The sequence below is a fragment of the Aythya fuligula genome, chromosome Z (genome assembly GCF_009819795.1).
Source record: "Aythya fuligula isolate bAytFul2 chromosome Z, bAytFul2.pri, whole genome shotgun sequence".
Taxonomy (NCBI): domain Eukaryota; kingdom Metazoa; phylum Chordata; class Aves; order Anseriformes; family Anatidae; genus Aythya; species Aythya fuligula.
The window spans coordinates 36,706,958-36,725,203 of record NC_045593.1 but is presented as its reverse complement, the minus strand read 5'-3'; the positions used below and the strand labels follow the sequence as shown (position 1 = coordinate 36,725,203).

At 37.4% G+C, this 18,246-nt stretch overlaps 1 protein-coding gene across 3 annotated transcripts in view; it reads right to left on the bottom strand.

Moving 5' to 3' along the window:
* The window catches only part of ADAMTSL1 (ADAMTS like 1), a 194,545-nt gene that overhangs the window by 97,455 nt on the left and 78,844 nt on the right, over positions 1-18,246 (bottom strand). For all 3 annotated transcript variants that reach the window (XM_032206478.1, XM_032206480.1, XM_032206481.1), the window contains 5 exons: positions 17,492-17,603; positions 15,649-15,787; positions 5,576-5,626; positions 2,421-2,625; positions 534-681 (listed from right to left, as the gene is read on the bottom strand). In XM_032206478.1, the coding sequence (XP_032062369.1) occupies positions 534-681; positions 2,421-2,625; positions 5,576-5,626; positions 15,649-15,787; positions 17,492-17,603 (655 nt within the window). The remainder of the gene's footprint in view (positions 1-533; positions 682-2,420; positions 2,626-5,575; positions 5,627-15,648; positions 15,788-17,491; positions 17,604-18,246) is intronic.

Genomic DNA, 18,246 nt, shown 5'->3' with positions numbered 1-18,246 from the left:
TGGGAATTTACCTCAATCTTACTCAGTGAAGCCCAAGTCAAGAAATCATACCAATTGTGAGTCCCCCTTGTACAAAGATGCTTCAAGTATTTTTGCAGCCTTGCTAGTAAAAGGAACTTCATGGTGCAATACACAATGCTTGTTTCTGTCTGATTCAAGCAAACAACTTGTGAACAGGCTCTTCAAAATTATGGCTACATTTATCTAATTTGAATGTTGTTTACATATTTAATTCCTTTAGAATACAGGGCAAATTTAGCTTTGATATGATCAATGTGGTTTAAACTGCTTATACTGTGGCCAAATTTACATTTAGTTTTGCTTGCTGGATCGCAAATTAACAAAACTCTAGAGCTTATGAGAATGATGAGCCAGAATTCACCCTACCTGGCTACCAGGCAAACAGGAATGGCAGGCCTTAAATATACAAATTCAGAATTCATTGCAGGTGGAGACAGTGCTAGTAATGACAAAACAAAATTGCTCAACATGGACAAATGCTGAAAAATTTATGAGAATCATTCTCTCATTACCTTTGGGTTTGTAGCAAGGAGTGGGTACAATGCATTCTTCTTTTATGTGTGGCTTTGTTTTAGAGCTACAGCCTCCTGTATGTATCCCTCTGTGATCAATGCAAAGAACCACGCGGTATCTGAGCCCTTGCCCACAGGTCACAGTGCACTGCAAAAAGGAAATATAAGGAGGAATGAGGCAATGATTGCGGTAGGCCATGAGTGTGACAAATAAAAAGGGAATGTGCAATAGAAGTACATGTACAGCAGAGGTCAAAACATGATGCAGAAACACTCAACCCTGATTATAAATTATTCATAATATTTGGTAGTTACGGTAAGGCATAAAATTGGCATATATATTTACCTTTGTGTTCTTCACATTTATTTGGTTTAGACATTTAACCCCTGGAACCATTCTTTTTTCTTTTTTCTTTTTCTTTTCCTTTTCCTTTTTCTTTTTCTTTTTCTTTTTCTTTTTTTCTTTTTCTTTTTTCTTTTGCTGTGTCACTCTTTCAGCACTGGCTACTTGGCTTGTGGCCATCCATTCCAGGTTGGATTTGCTCAGTAACACCCTGTCAACTTCATCTGAAGCCATTCTGCTTTGCTTGGACAAAGTATTGGAGCTTATGGGTTACCAGGGGTGACACAGCTATTTTGAAACATAGCACCAAACAAAATGGGAAACTATTTAGGCTTTATTCCCTCAGACAATTAAGTCTTTATTTATTTATTTATTTATTTATTTATTATTTATGGTAAAGTATGTCATGTTTTCACCTCCCTCTCCATCCTTTTTATAAGCGCTTTTTAAGTATTGAAAAGCTACAATGAGGTCTCCCTGGAGCCTTCTCTTCTTCAGGCTGAACAGACCCAGCTCTCTTCATAGGAGAGGTGTTCCAGCCCTGTGATCATATTTGTGGCACTCTAAAAGAACACATCCTTCATGTGCTGGGGGCCCCAGACCTGGACGCAGTGCTCCAGGTAGGGCTTCATAAGGGCAGAGTAGAGGGGAACAATCACCTCTTTCTCCCTGCTGCCCACCCCTCTGTTTATGCTGTCCAGGATGCAGTTGGCCTTCTGGGCTGCAAGCATGTGCTGCTGGCTCATGTCGAGCTTTTCGTCCACCAGAACCCCCAGGTTCTTCTCTGCAGGGCTGCTCTCAGTGAGTTCTTCTCACAGCCTGTGCTCAAGCCTGGGATTGGCCCAACACAGGTGCAGCACCTTGCACTTGTACTCGTTGAACCTCATGAGGTTCACATGGGCCCACTTCTCCAGCCTGTCCAGGTCTCTTCGGATGGCTTCCCTTCCTTCTGTAGTATTGACTGCACCACTCAGCTTGGTGTCATCTGCAAACTTACTGAGGGTGCACTCAATCTCACTACATCATTGATAAAGATATTAAACAGCACCAGTCCCATGACAGACCCCTGAGGTACACCACTCATCAATGGCCTCCACCTGGACATAGAGCCATTGACCACCACCGTCTGGGTGCAATCATCCAGCCAATTTTTTATCCGCTGAATGGCCTACCCTTCAAATTCATCTCCCTCCAATTTGGACATCAGGATGTCGTGTTCACAAAAAGCTTACGGCTTTTGTTTTGTGCATTTCATTCATGTTCTCAGTCTATTGTTAGCAGAGGATCACAAATCAGTATTACAAATCTGATTTATTCTTCCATGATTCTCCTTAATCATACTAATCCTATTAGTACACTAAACCTCAGTATTTACTTTGTAAATAGACAAATAACATCATTGAAACAGAGGTCATGGTAATGAGGAAGGACAATAATGGAAGATAGTAATTCAGCATGCTTACTAAACTATTAGCATTATTCTCTGATTTTAAGATGTATTCTTAATACAGTAAATACAAAACCGTCAAAGCAAAACTCATTACCGGTGACCACTCCTGAGCAAGCCACTTTGGGCAGTCAAATATATTGCAAGGTTGGACAACAGGCATCTTCAGAGTATACATGCATTTCCATTCTTCCACAGGGCTAATATGCCCTTGAATGTCTTCCTCCACACATGAGACACTGCGGCTTTGAATGCCCCCTCCACAGGAGGAGGAACAGGCAGTCCAGGGTGTACTTTCCCACCTGTGACAAAACCAAAATGTAACAGAGAAGTGTCAGGAAAAGGAACCCTTGCTGCCCACATCACAGCCCCACAAATGCATGAACTGTTAACTGCAGTTGGTTTTCTTTTATTTCTGGTTACTGTCAGTAAAATTGCACATGCATGGTTTTGTAAATGGTGAAAACAAAAAAGGACTCCAATGGGTGCTGTCTTTAAGTCACAGACTAGTAGTGTGAAACTTCCTCTCTCCACTAAACCCATAACTACTACCATAGAAACTAAATACTTTTAAATTGATTCCTTTTATTTAATTGATGGGATTATCAAATCTCCCCAATTTGCCAAATTCTGAGAAATCTTTGTTACAGATTACTAGAGAGTCAGTAAGCTCCTGAACATATGATGTTCCTTTTGCTAGAATATAGAGGGAAAAAGAAGTTTTTTTTGGGGGGTGAAACAACTGAGTTGAGGGAAATAAAAAGAGAAAAAAAAAAAAAGCGAGGAAAAAAAAAGAGTAGTGGAAATTATCAAAGAAAAGGAGAGGAGGCTATACTGACAGGTTACATGGTATAGACCACATAGGCCTTGTTTCTTTGCATCTGAGACAGTGGGAGGAATTCAGAAACCATCTTTTCTCAACAGGTGCCATTTGAAAATGTAATGACAAATTCCCAGAACAATGTGTATGTTCTGAAAAGTCATGCATATTTGTTTTTTCTTTTTTTACGATGCATATATATTAATGTATGTATCATTTTATATGTGTGTATGTCTGTTTGCATAAAATGCAGACTGGTATTTCCTCTCTCATATTCAAACCACTGTCATAGAGAGGACACAGAATCACTGCCATGATAGCCATAAATGTGGTTATTCCTTTTGACAAGAAAATTTGAAATAATATTTGAAAGATTGATTTTGGTCACAATTTTTCATTTTTGACTTTTTTTTTTTTTTTCCTTTCTAATCACAGCAAAGGAATTATTTTTAAGTAACCCTGAAAGGATCACCAAAATTGTTAAACAAAATTAAAAATACTTATCTTTCTCTCTGACTTTTCATCATATCAACCCATCTTATTCTGACCAGCTCCAGTACGTTTAAGCACAATCCACAGTTGGCTAATGGCTAAAAGTGTAGTAAAACCCTGTGTGAAATGGTTTATATTAATAGCTGTTTATGAATGGTAAATCCACTGACTGGTAAGTTACCACAAAGAAGTGGTGAAACCACATTTACACCATGTCTTATCCATCATCATGTGTTCTGCATAAGCTCTGTATGCCACAAATGGATAACTGGACAACATTTTTAATTCAAATGTGTTATCTGTGGCTCTTCTGGACAAATTTCCCAACTAAGGTTTCTAAATATGAAAAATCTAAATGAAGAGGTCTCAAACTGAATTTTGGAAGCAGCAGAAACTCTTGCCACCAGCCTGAGCTAGGCATAGGAGTGGTGTGGCTGGAACTCCATGGGACATGGAATGTTGTTCCACTGGGACAGGCTACTAGATGCCTTGTGCAACCTTGGCAATACAAATCAGCTTAAATCTAGGCCAGCATTGGTCTTTAGGTTTTATATGAGTATAAGGCAGAAAGGTAAAAGTTGTCTCTGCCGTACAGCTCTTCAAGAAGGAGTCACAGCTCCTTCTGAGTTACAAAGGCTGCAGCACTGAGGATTTGTGAAAGGAAGTGGTAATGCATTAAAGTAAGCACTGTATCTACTGAACTGTACCTTTCCTTCAAGATAAAATTTAAGGCAGAGGGAACAATAGGTAAATCTTGCAAAAACACTTTCTCAGATTTCATCTCTACTTCTTCAGTATTGTTTGTCATTCTCCTCTGCCCCTGGTATTAGGTGCTACTATCAGACAAGTTCTTGTGTGTGTGTGTGTGTGTGTGTGTGTTTGGTTGGTTGGTTGGGGGGATTTTTATTTTTTCTATTTTTATTTTTTCATAAACTCTGCTGGTTGGGAAGAAAGAAATATTTTGTCCTTCTGGCTTAGCCCTCTCTTACGCTAGCCTCATATTCTGTTCAGTGTCTGTTGCCTCTGTCTCTGAGAGAACTGATCTGTGGCTGTGTCTTCCATTAGCTCTCACTGTGGTCTGAATATGATTTCTTCATATCAAACTGAGACTACCATGTTACCAAGGAATATATATATATATATATTTTATTTTTTTTCCTGTTGCCTGATACTATGGAACACAATAAATTAACAAAGGAAGAAACAAAGCACAATACCATTGTGTGTCCAGGCAATGTTTCAAACCCAATGGGTTATTCTCCATCATTTTTATCAGCATGAGCCTTATTAACTGCTTTAAAAGTAATTACTAAGGTAATTATTTTAATAAGAATCTCATGTTTTACATTAAAGACATTTTAATTGTGAGATATTAAATAACATAAACCAGGCCTTGACCCTATTCCTGTCCCTGATCTCTGGGTTCTCAGAGGAGCGAATGGATTAATGACCCTGGGAAGGCATTAGCATTGGTTTGCTGGATCAGGACATATCACACATGTTATGTAAAATGAAAATTTCACAATTTGTAAGCATGCAGGAAACAATACTGTCAGATAGAGAGGTCTGATGGTTCATTGCAAAGCCATGGATCACAGTGTTGTTCACAGATGAATAAAGGGAGGGAAAAGGAAAGGTGAGACAGAAGATGGAGGGATGGGTAGGGTGGGGATGGGTGGGGGAAGAGTGAGAAAGAAAGGGTCCACACACTTAATAAAGCTACATTACTGCTTCAGCTAGAATACCATTTCAGTTCTGCAGCAACAGAATTTATAACAGGTCAGTGTTTGAACATCTGCAGGTTAATGTGCAGCTGTTCAGAGCAAGAGGAAAGATGCATCTGTTACCTTGATTTGAGAGGAAAGCAGGAATACAGAGAAGACTAAAAAAGCCATAAATGTATTAGATATTTCTAGCATCTGGTTGATTGTTTTACATACCGAGGAAGGGGATGGTAGAGGTCATAGGGCATGATCTGCTTGTATCCATCACTGTTAGGAACAATAATGCCAACCCTCTGAGTAGAAGGTACACATAATAAAATAAACACTAAATGATTACATTATACAACTTTTTTTCTTTTTCTTTTTTCTTTTTTTTTTTACATAATATTATATCTATCTCTCTATATATAAAACACAACAAAGATATTTTACCTAAGTTTCACATTTAAAACATTTCCTTTCATCTGTTTCCGAGGCATTCAAAGATCAAAACACCAATTACTACTTTTTTATTTTTATGTTATGAAGATACTATCCTTTGACTAAGAACCAGCCTATTAACATAAATGATCCAAATGAACTGTTCAAATATTACTTAAATTTCTAAAGTGACTATCTGCCATAAAGAAAAAAAAAATCTACATGTAATACTTTCTTAGAGTTTGGATCCAAAGTCACTCATAGGAGAATTGTCCATTTCAGGGAGCTCTAGATCAACCCCTTTTTTACCTATTATATGGTTGTTTCTGCCCTTCAGATAAAATGTCTACTTTTAGCGGGGCTGGGATTAGAAACGGAGAATACCACAGTGTGAGTACGCCAATCTGCGATTCATATCTCTCCACTTTAAAACTGTTGCATTTCATTCATCTTCAGAACCTGTCTCTTTGTTTGAGCTTTACTGGAAGCCAGAAGGAACTGGAGAGAAGAGTAACATGTCAGGGATTGCTATTTTTTCTTTGGCATTGACTTGACTGATTGGCTTGGTTAGCTAAAATGTAATTAGCACAACATCTAAAGCATATAACATCTATTATAACAGGCAATAGTGTAGCTCAAAATTAGTAATTATCTGAACCATTGTCATGCCCATAACGTGTGAGATGGATATCATTTGCAATATTGGCAACTCCAGGGACTCACTGAATCGCTAGCCTGGAATTTCATACCTTGTCTGCACTTTTTATAGATTCTGACAGAGTGACTCTCTTCCCACATCCTCTCCCAATTATTAGGCATGTCTATTAATGTGAAACATGATCCCAGAGCACCTCATATATCAGTTTCATCAGATCCAATGTGCAACAGGGGACTTAGATGGTGCAGGTGGACAGAACTATCAGAGAGTGAATGCCAGTTGTAGTAGAATAGAGAGCATGTCCCTACACAACTAAGAACGAGAGGAAACTAGCTGAAAAGAATAAGGGTGGTGTTTGAGAGTCTTTTGTAGAAAAGAGATGATATATACGTTGCTGTGTATTTCTGTAAGGAGGAGAGAGCAAAGGGTGGGGGGAGAGGGAAGGGGGGAAGGGAGAAAGTATTCTCCATCCTCAAAACAGTTCCCTGAAAAGTGGTGTAAGCATTCAAAGGAAACTTGACATGCTAAGTCTTCTTTCAGTCAACAGGGTTTTTATGGGCAATTTGACTGTGATAAGAGAATGGATCCCATTGTGTTTTCACAGTGAAAAGTCAGCATTAGATGAGTGTACTGGAATTTTCCAGCTGTTTTTCCAGGATTTTTTTCAGTGGTGAGTTATGGACAACTCCTTCTCAGGTTATCAACCTTTGCAGTCACAAAAGTCTTCTGTGCTGGTCTGCTAAATATTTGTATCTACAGAGAGCTGCCCATCTCCACAAAAACTAAAAATCTAGGGCAGACAGATCTGGTATTGGGAAACTTTGGAAAAGAGAAATGTGTTACTTATGCAATGGCCAGTGAGAAAGTCTTCTCAGACTTTGACTGACTGATAAATGCCTGCAAAAGTTTGAGAAATAGAATTTTTTTTTCTTTCTTTTTGATACTTTTGGGAATCTCTGCTGTTTCCCTGACTGCCCTACCACTGCTGCTGAGTTCTCTGAGCACTCCGAAGCCTCTTGCACTTTCCAGCTCATCAGCTTGCTGAGGAGTGGTTGGAAAAAAGATTAATATACCGTGTTCAGAAATGCAATAATTATACTATAAAAGCATCTACTGCCTAAGAAAGAGATTTCAAAACATTCTTCTCTCATTGCAGTGAGGAATGTTTTCTTTCTAATAAACACAGTCTGTATGCATAATCCAGGTCTACATGCATTAGAATGCATAATATCCAAGGCCATTCCAGTAGAAATAACCGTACCACGTCCAAACACTGTTGTGAAGATTAAATAACATTTACAAAGCATTAAATTAATATTGTCATTGGAAAGGCTTGACCCTCAAAGAATTCTGCACATATAAATTGCATTTCTGTAAATGGTATAAAGCGCCAAAGGATTATTGACACTGTCCTTGTGCATGTGAGAGGCTGCCAAAGGCTCTTGTAGTACTACTGCAAAATGGTGATTCCCAGAAAGGTAAGCCCCATGGTCACAATGAAGAAAAAGACCCTCACACTAACACACAAAATTTAAATGTATGACTTTAAACATCAGCTTGAAGATACAACAGAACAGCAAATGGGTATTGTACCATTAATGGCAACTGGATTTTTATTAGCTAGTGTTATTGGTTTTGTTTGTTTGCACACACAAAAAAGGCAGACCTAAGTGAACTATAAAAAAAGAAAACAAAACTCTCACATATGACTTGGGTGAAATGTACTTTTTAAGTGGACAGAGTGGCTTAAATTCCATGAACCTATCAATCCATCATAATCCTACAAAAATACAGAAGAGATCTAGGATACAGGATTTGATCACTGTTCATTACTCAGACAATGTGATGAGTATAATGTGCTAAAAGAGCAGAGCAAATAATAGTTCTCCTACTATACTGAAATTTCTGGCTGATGTGGGAGTAGCAGACAAGACTAATTCACACAACACCCAGAAAAAAACCTACTCTGGAAGGAGCAGCAGAATGAAGCAATTTTGAAGACATGTTGTGTCTCTTATGCCTGAAATCTCTCATTTCTCTCTGACCTACAAGTTGTGTCACATACACTGCAGATTTGTTTTCCTCCTGAGTGCTGGCAGCTTCAGTACAACTGCTCTTCCAAGGCATCTGTCCAGCTGGAATGGGAACTCCACATGCCAGAGGTGGGTGTGCAGCAGCCAGGTCTGCCATCTCCACAAATATTTGGCTTTCCCCTGGGACAGGTGCCTGCAGCGGCTTTTCTTGAAAGTCATGTTCAGTTTTGTCTTCCTCTGTAGCTCCATCTCCTCCTCAAGCTACCCCCTTAGCACAAATGGCAGGCTCAGTTGCCTTTCTCCTGTAGCTCCCCAATGATTCTCTCTTGGACAGCATGCCAGCCCTTCCTGCCTCCCTTTCCTGCATGCCCACAGCTCTTGGGTCAGGAGCCTGCTGAGCTAAGCAAGGCATGGGCATCTATGCACGGCTGCGCACACTCCATGTTAGCTGGAGCATCTCCTCCTACTTCTTGATGGGGACTCATACATTGAAGGTTTAGGCATTTGCTGAAATGTACTAGACTAGGAATCAATGACTAGGGCAGGGGCTATGCCATCTAAGAAATGGCCTGAAGTGTGCTTAGGATATTAACAATTGGTAGATAATAATAAAAAGTTGAAGCAGGTAAGCTGGTTGTGGACAGCTAATTCATGAAGTGAAAGGGAGGGAACACTTGGAAGACATGAAAAAGTTCATCATATAAGACATGGGTTTAGCATCTAAGCCAGAAATCCACAGAGAATTGTGATTATCACTGGACAGGCTCGTGAAAAGTCTCAAATTTAACAACACTACAAATCCTGGCACTAAAGTGTGTGATGCTGCACCCTCCTTGCACAGTGTTCAGTGAAGATACCACAATGTGATGTTATCACCTTTTGCTACAAGATCACTTTCTGCCCTGAGAAACAGATATTGAGACACTTAACAATATGGTACCTGTTAAGATTTTCCGTGTGTTACTATGTAAAATTACCACTATTTCTATTTAGAGCTAGGGTTGATGACATGTACTAATCTTAGTTACTGGTAACATTCATTCTTGAATGCCTGCTTTTGCAGGTAGTGTACTGTAATTCTCAGCCAGTATGAATTCCATTTTTGTTTTCTTGATCACTGTGCTTAATCCTTTAGGTACAGAACATGTTATGATTAGTTCATGATAATGCACTCAATCAGTGCGGAACTTGAAGAACTACCATATATTTTGTCTTTAATGATTAATAATAATTCTTATGCTTATTATGATTAATAATAATTCTTAATGCTAATGATTAATAATAACTCTTAGCATTTTGTAGGTTGGTGAAAGCCAATGTTCACTACCTCAACATTTTAAATGGACTCAATGGGTACTTAAATAACCTACTTAAATTTATGAAGGATTGCTGAGAAAGCTATACTTCTCTGTCAGCCTCTAGAAACCTCACACTTCAGACAATATGTCTGTTAAGCACAGTATCTCATCTTTATGATAGATGAGTTCTTCGTGGTATATAGACTTGAAATTCTAAAAACCATAGAGATTACTTATCACTACCATAAGTTGCTAAAGACTAATTTCTTTACAGAACTTGAAATAGGTGTTATCAATTGGAAGCAGTGAGAATGCTTCCTTGTGTTTTAATGTGTTTTAATGCTCTGATGGATGTTTCCTGGCCCACCCTCCCTACCTGTTCTGACAAAATTATTTTCTAGTTTAATTTAAATGCCTTTTGCCCTACCCAGTAATTCTAGCTTTTGCCAATTTGTCTTGAGAATAAAATTGCTTCTTTAGGCATTAGGAGTACCTGCAACTCATCTTTACTCTACTCTTGCACTCAGTTGACCCTCATTAAAACTATTAAAACATAGCCAGTGCTGTCAGCTCATTCTTCAGCTACATCTGTATCTAGAGACATATATGCTGCCATTTCTACTTGATATATCACTGGTTCCAATTTAGTCTTCCCAAAGACTTACCGAGTGATTCCTTTCCTGCTGCTTTGAACTTTTTTTTGTTGTTGTTTTTTTTTTTTTTTTTTTTTTTTCATACTAAAATTCTTCCCCATTTCTTGTACATAATGCATCACTTTGGCTCCAGCAGCTTAGGTAGTACCTCTGTAGTTTTTTGTCTTGTCAAAATATCACCCTTTACATTTACAAATGGAATGACTGATGTTGACTGTGCTCTCTAATTTGCAGGCAGCATACTTTTTGCTATTACCAGTATCTATTGGTATTAGTTTCTAGCATATGCATATTCAGCCATGCTGGTGCAAAAGGCTTTTTTTTTTTTTTTTCCCCCTCCCCTTCTGTTTTAAAACCTTCATGTCCCATCTACCCATGGAACTGCTGGCTCTAGCTCATAAGCCTCTCTGTTTTTAGGAACTTTCTTATGTATGTGATTGGCTGTGAAAATTCCAACCAGATCCAGCAATTGGAGGCAACCAAAGTTCAGACAAAACTGCAAGACAGAAAGTCTTCCTAGCCCCCCTGTAACAAATTAAGAATTTAAGTAAGAATGCAAATCCACAGAAATGACCATTTGCCTGAGGCAAAAATCTGGAAAGGGCATTGTCATGGCCTGTGTCCTACATCCATGCAAAAAGCTGGGATGTTGTCAAAAAGCCCAGTATCTGCAGTAAGTATGGGATATTTTATGTGAAACAGTATTCAAAACAAAATTAAAATCTTTCACATGTCTCATTTGAGGGCAATAACAATAAATGAGTCATCTCAGACCCTTCGCATCATTTCAGATCTATGGCTGCTACTGTGTAAATCAGAGTGCTGCCCATCTTTTAAGAAACATACCAGCACTCCAGTTTCATTCATTTTCCAAAAATAATGTATTGAAAATAGGAACCCTGCACTGATGCAATACTTGTGTCTTAACTGATGTCTACTTTAATACCAATGAGATGTTGATAACAAGCTAAAAATTATACAATTGTCAATTTTCTGCTTCAGCTGCCAATTTGTAATGACGTAAGGAGACTTCTGTTACTGAATAAAAGGATACTTAGTGTTGCCCTTTTAATCATACTTATTTACTCATTGCTACTTCTTTTTCTCTTTAATGAAGTATATAAAAGTTATCATTTACACTTCTGTCCAATAAACTTTATATAATTTACTTCACTAAGTGTATTGGACCTTAGGATCACTGACGACTTATACTATGAATTGATTTCTCATTCCTCTGGATTAATATCCAGATTTTTGTGTGCTTTGACTTATACTGCATTGCCCTTGTTAGATCAGCTAAAAATTAACAATTAAAAAAGTAAAATTTTATTAAAATTTAAGTTTCTTTTTGCTTAGGCCTGCCTCTGGCACCAGCTAAAGGTGGTGTTAAGTAAGAATGTTCTGTGATAGTTAAGTGAGAATGCCAAAAGAAAAACTTTCATGGGAGGAAAACGAGTTTGCAGTTTTGCTACAGGACTACACAAGCTATTCATATTTGAGAATTCTTTTAGATTTTTGGGTGTACAGTTTTGCTTGAGCTAGAGATTTAAAATATATATATACATATATGTATATATATATATATATATTTCCAGAAGCTCTAACATTATTTCTGGTAGTAGGCTTACAGATAGTGTTCTAGGCAAATACTAGGATTTATGGCTGTGCAGATCAGACTAACATTTACTGTAAAGTGATAAAAAGAATCCCACATGTTACAAGCTTGCTAATATGAAGGTTTTGAGACAGCTGCTGCATGAAATTAGAATCTTTGCTAAGTCTTTACACAGTATTGAAAAAAACATCATTAGAATTACGTGACTCAGAGAATCCCACATTAATGTGCTGCAGAGATAGGCAGGACATAAACAATAGATCCCATTGGTAAAAACACAGAACAATGTTGCTGGAAACATGACCTCAGACCTGAAGATGAAATCTAGAGGAGGAGATGATGTTGATCCAGAGAGTATCACAGAATGGTGAGTGGCATAAAAACCTTTCACATCTTTGTGAAAATTTCTTTTTGGAATTTCTTTTTGCTTTTGAATTATAAAAGGAATGGCATGTTCAGTTTACAGCATATGAGATTTGTTCTGTGTAAGTGTTCAGCACATCCAGTTAAGTAAAGTCTAAACAAACTTTTTCTCAAAGCAGAACAATAATCCTTCACCTTTCATTAGAAGATACCAGCTGATACCAGCAGATACCAGCAGCCAAAAACCCTCCCCCAAACTGTCCACCCTGTGAAGTGTTGGATAGTTAAGACTTGCAATTCATTGAACTCCTGAAATGTTGGATTTTGCCACATCGAAGAGGGGGTAGACTAGACAATGTTGTTGAAACCTGCTTCTCCTCTGAGTATGTGAAAAACTGGGTTTGAAAAAAAAATAAAAATTATTTCCTCAATCATTCATTCATTATAATGCCAGCAATATTGCTAGTTATTGCCATGATGAGCACAATAATGCAAAAAGTTTCTATTGCTGGTTTACATGATAGTCCTGGTATTCATTTGATCTCTTCTTTCACTCTGCCCTTTGCTGAAAATTTTAATGTAACCTCTCCCCTCTTCTACAGTAACCCTTGGTTGCCTTGGTTGCTTTATTTAATGCCACTGTGGTCTTCCACAATTATTTTCTCTGGCATTCACTGACATATCATAAATAAGTCAGCAACCACTAATCAGTGATGCCTCACTGAAAATTGCGTTTGCCAGGAAAAAAAAAAATCACCATTTTATAGTGGAGGAGCAGAGTGGCTGACACATGGCAAATGCACTGCAGAGCTGAGACGCCTCCTCACTCATAGTCCCAACCCCATTGTTCTGCTTCACCTACCCTCTTCCTGACTGTAAGAAAGCATTGAGATTCCAGAAATTACCACAGATTTCCTTTGGTTTTCTGTCTGTGTTGTTGATTCTTGAATTCTTTTTAAAGACATTTTTGAAAACAATCTTTTTCAATTTGGCATTCTGGGAAGATGTTCCCAAAAAGCCAATTTCCTTTTGTTACTTCCTGTACCCTGGGATGGTATAGCTATGCTTCTAAATGACTCTCCTTCCCCTCAGGATCTTTATATCAACAACTTTGCCTTGCTATGTCTTATACAAAACAAAAATTATTTCCTGACATCTGTCCAGAGGCTATTTTTTCTCTCTTTCCCTCCATGCAGCATGCAGTTGTCTGTCCTAGCATTTAAGCATGTCATTTAAAATTATTGGGAAAAGTATGGAAAATACCCTTAGAATAAATTCCAGAGGCAAATTGCATACTTGACACAGAACTATATTAAAAAAAAAATAAAAAAAATCAGCTCAGTCTTTACAGAAAAAAAAAAAAAAAAAAAAACAACAACAACAACTTAAAATTGTTTTCTCATTGATACCATGGAGGATCTAAAAGAAAGGTTCCATATTAATTTGCATCTTTCAGCAATCATGTTTTCTGAGACATTCATATTTATGTCTCCTACCTGATCATACATGGCCATCTACCTTACTGAGATTACTTTCAAAAAATTCAAAGACAGTTTTTATTTTGAGAAAATCACTGAAGAAAACAAAACAAAACAAAACAACTTTATTATGGCAAAGTTTCTTTATTATAGTAAAGTTTCTAATTACAACTATTTATATATTTAAATAGCCTGAGCAATGAAATATGTGTTCTTTGTGGAATGCACTAGAACAAAAGAAGCCAGATATTGAATTTGACAAAACATTGTTAATGAAAAAAATAGCCTGGTTGCACTGTAGGAAAGCAATCCCTATGTTGAAAAATCTTTTCTGAGTACATGCTCAACAGGAAATACTTTCCACAAAGCCTTAGTAAAGCTCATTCTTAATATTATATCCTTAAGGCATTCTAATGAAATGCATGATAAAATATGTAAGTTAAAGAATGCACAATACTGCTGAAATGATATCAGATTCTGAGATTTGATATTTCCACTTCTTAATTCTGGGAGATTTTCACTCCAGATTTTGAACTGTATGTTAACATTTCTGCCTTTGATTGTTTGCAAACAGAGCTGCCTTTAAAAATGCATTTACCAGAGAGAAGTATAAATTTCCATATACTTTGGTTAAATGTATCTTCAATGATGAAGATATGTTATCTTCAGTTGTGAAAAGTCAAAGAAATTTAATGAACTACAGAAGAATTAAAAACCACTTTGAGCTTGGACAGGTTTGTTCTCTGGTAATGCCATTATACCTAGTCTGGCAAAAAACTCTTCTTAGTCGGGTACAGTCCCAGAGGTCCCTTAAAACATCCCTCTTCTTTGGCTAGGACAGCTTTTTTTTTTTTTTTTTTTTTTTTTAATTATTCTTTTTCTTTTCTCCCTCTCTCCTGTAGCAACCTCGAGTAATGTGATGGGCCACAGTAACTTTTCAGGTAACAGGTAACACTTGATTGAACTCTCTTGTTCAAACTTGGTGCAAAACTACTCTAGAGGCAAAGGAACACATTAGTAAATGGCTTTAGGGTATCCCTATGTGCATTCTTCTTGGGCTGCCCTCAGCTGTCTTTTAGCAAAGCCACACAAGAGGACCAAGAGGTTTAGATTACACAAATAAATGCTTGTGGTTACAGACTGACTTCTACTGAAGTTCAGGGGAGTCAGTCAGTGAAACAAAGGACTGGTCCTTTTTGTGGTTTTGTTCCTCCTCTTATAACTGGGAAATCTGACTCCATGATCTTAATATTTTTACTATTAATCTTCTGATGAAAATGTTTGACAGGGGAGCAGAGAGAGGTCTTGTGTACAAGCCCAAATTATAGCAAATTCCTGTGTTACTGTTTTACAAGCTGCCATGACTGCAAGTATGCCTTTTATCAAGCAGAAAATGAAAAAATAATCAAAGAAACAACCAAACAAAAAAAAGTTTCTCATTGTAATGACAGACATTTTCCAGCAACATTTAAACTCCATCTTGCTAACACTTAAGAGTCATGTTGATGATGGTCAATTTGTTTCCTGACACTTTATAATGCTTAAAGAAGGAAAAAGCAATCTGTAGGGAAGAAACAACCAATTTCAAACTAGTCATAGCAAAGTGCAAGTGCTAAACAAAGATATTTTTCTAAACAGCACAACCTCAGGATGTACGCTGAAGTCTTGAAGTACGCTGTAGGCTGAATTACACAGTAAACAGTAGCAATAAAATATTTTCCTATTGTATTGTACATCTTTAAAACTGGGCTCTTAATTAGAGCTGACTGACCTTGCAGGACAAGGATCCAAATTACACTCCTGAAGTTTTGGCTTTGGCTTGATATTTTCAGGGTAATAGTGACAGTATTGATCTGCTACTACCCGGTTGCTTCTCAGATCAAAGCATTCAGCAGAAGTCAGTTGATAACCTGCAATATGCAGTGGAAGAAATAATATGTGATGCAGTGCTTTTTCTGTCTCTGTCTGAAATGTATGTAAGTTTTGGTTATGTATAAACCTAACTGAAAATATCAGTGATTTTGGACAAAACAGCTACAGTTTTACAGATCAGATTGAAAACAACTTTATTTACAGAACAACTTCATGCACTCTGAGTCTTTCAAGAGGGAATCACCACCAGCTCTAGAATGCATGACTAAATGTGATCAGCTTGCTTAAAACCTGTATATACACTGACAGTTGACAAAAGTAGAATCTTTAGATTCTAGAGCAGAATCCTTAGCAAACTGTAGGTCCATAGGACAATGTAATCAAGAATTCACGTAGCTGTTGATACTACTTAACACCCACATTGCAGTAACATTTGCTAAACTGCACAAAAATGCCGTAAAAAATGGTCCTGACCCGATGGAATTACAGGTAAATTACATGACTCAGGAAGAAAAAAAAATTATTAAGTACACATGAGGAATAACTTTTCTAAGGTCACTTCTGAAACAAACAAAAAAAAACACCACAAACAAAACACAACAGAGAATGTCCAGAGAATTTGCAGTCCTACATGGGACACATCATTAGATATCAGAAGCTCTGCTTCTGTGTGGTGGGGGGTCTACATCTCTTACACTTCAAATACCTAACCTGCAAATGTTTGTCTTGCTTTTCTCTCTGGTCCAGAGAGAATCTTTTTCCTTCTTTCACTTCTTTCTTTGTCTTCTTCATAGAACATCACAAGAGTAAGACACAATCTCTTATTTCCAGAAGGATCCCAATTCTCCAAGAGGAAAGGGAGTGTTACACTTCTTTTGTGCAATAATTTATTCCCCTTGTATCAAATTTAATTAGTATTGTCAGAACAAGAAATAGAAAAATATAACCAGAAAGTAAAATAGTATATTTGCATAACTTCCTAGGAAAAATCATCATACAAAACTTACACATAGCAATATCATCATGGATTATTACCATCTACTGAAAACTGCAGTTTGTCTTTCACCTTGTTGCTGATCTTATTGCTCTTACTGGAATTTATGTTGGTATGAGTAGTCACTAACACTGATGACTTCTGTAGTTCCAGAACTCTACTGACTTGTCATAGAATATGTTAAAGTAATGCAAAAACTTGCATGCATCCTATTAGATGGTATCTTCTCCAGATACCCTGAAAATGCTAGCACAATCTAGCAGACATTGAACAATTGTCTTTCCCTACTACCATGTGTAGAGAGAAACTGAGGATAATCAGTATTGTCAAACATAAACTCAGAAGCCTAAAGCAAAAAGAAAAACAAAAAGCTGAAATTTCTTGGGAGCTGAGATTCTTGCATTAAGTTTCAGATAAGAGAAAAATTGCTGCTAGTGGGGATGGGTGGAAATGGAGAAAGGACATATCCTGTGATTTCAAAGTGGGCCCAAATCCCACGAGCCATGTTTGACAGCTGTACCATGACATGCAGTCACATGGATATCCATATGTATAAAGTACAGAGCTAGTATGACGCTAAAAAAATGCAAAAGCTACTACCATTGTTACTACATCCCTCCCCTCTTTAGGTATAACTACATTTATTCACAGATTTTTACATATTTTAAGGGTCTAAATCTCATCTCAGAAGCTGGAAAAGATCTTGCATGCAAATAACTGTTTCTGGAAGACAATGGTAAATTGTTACCTCCTCCACAGGATGCTGAACAAGGGAAAAAATCAGTTTCTCTCCATCGGTGAATGATAGGCTGGTAGAAGATAAACTGGACTGAACTGTCAGCAACACCAGCATAGCGGATCTGAAAAAGATGTAACAACAAAGAGTGAACTTGATATTAGTATCAAGTAGAATTATTCTGACATATGCATCTTGCAGCTATGAAGCATCTTGCAGCTACATAAATACCAGAGGAACTTTGCCATAGGAAAGTGAGATGCATAAAGCAGAGCATAAACTGGTAGGAAAATCTTTGCCACAAAATACAAATAAATTGCCATAGGAAAGTGAGATGCATAAAGCAGAGCATAAACTGGTAGGAAAATCTTTGCCACAAAATACAAATAAATTGCCCAGGCATGGTCAATAGAGGCATTTCTGACCCTCTGAGGCAACATTCTGAAATAAAGAAGAGGTAAGTGCTATCAAATATGGGGGGATATGGACTGATTTTTGTTCCATCAGAATATCACCTACCACTATCTACTGGCTCTCCCTGCCACACTGGCATGGGTTTTAGATCCTTAATGTTCCCCAAATACCTTCTGAAACCATGTATATTAGATACCGAGGATAAAAATGAGAGGCTGTGGTGTGAGAAATAGGAAAGTATAAAAATTCTAATTCCAGATTTTTTTTTTGTTTCTGAGGTGAGGTCTCTTTTTAATTCTTCTTTGTGGCACTGTCATTATTATAAGACAGTCCTTCTGCTTACTTTATTTTGG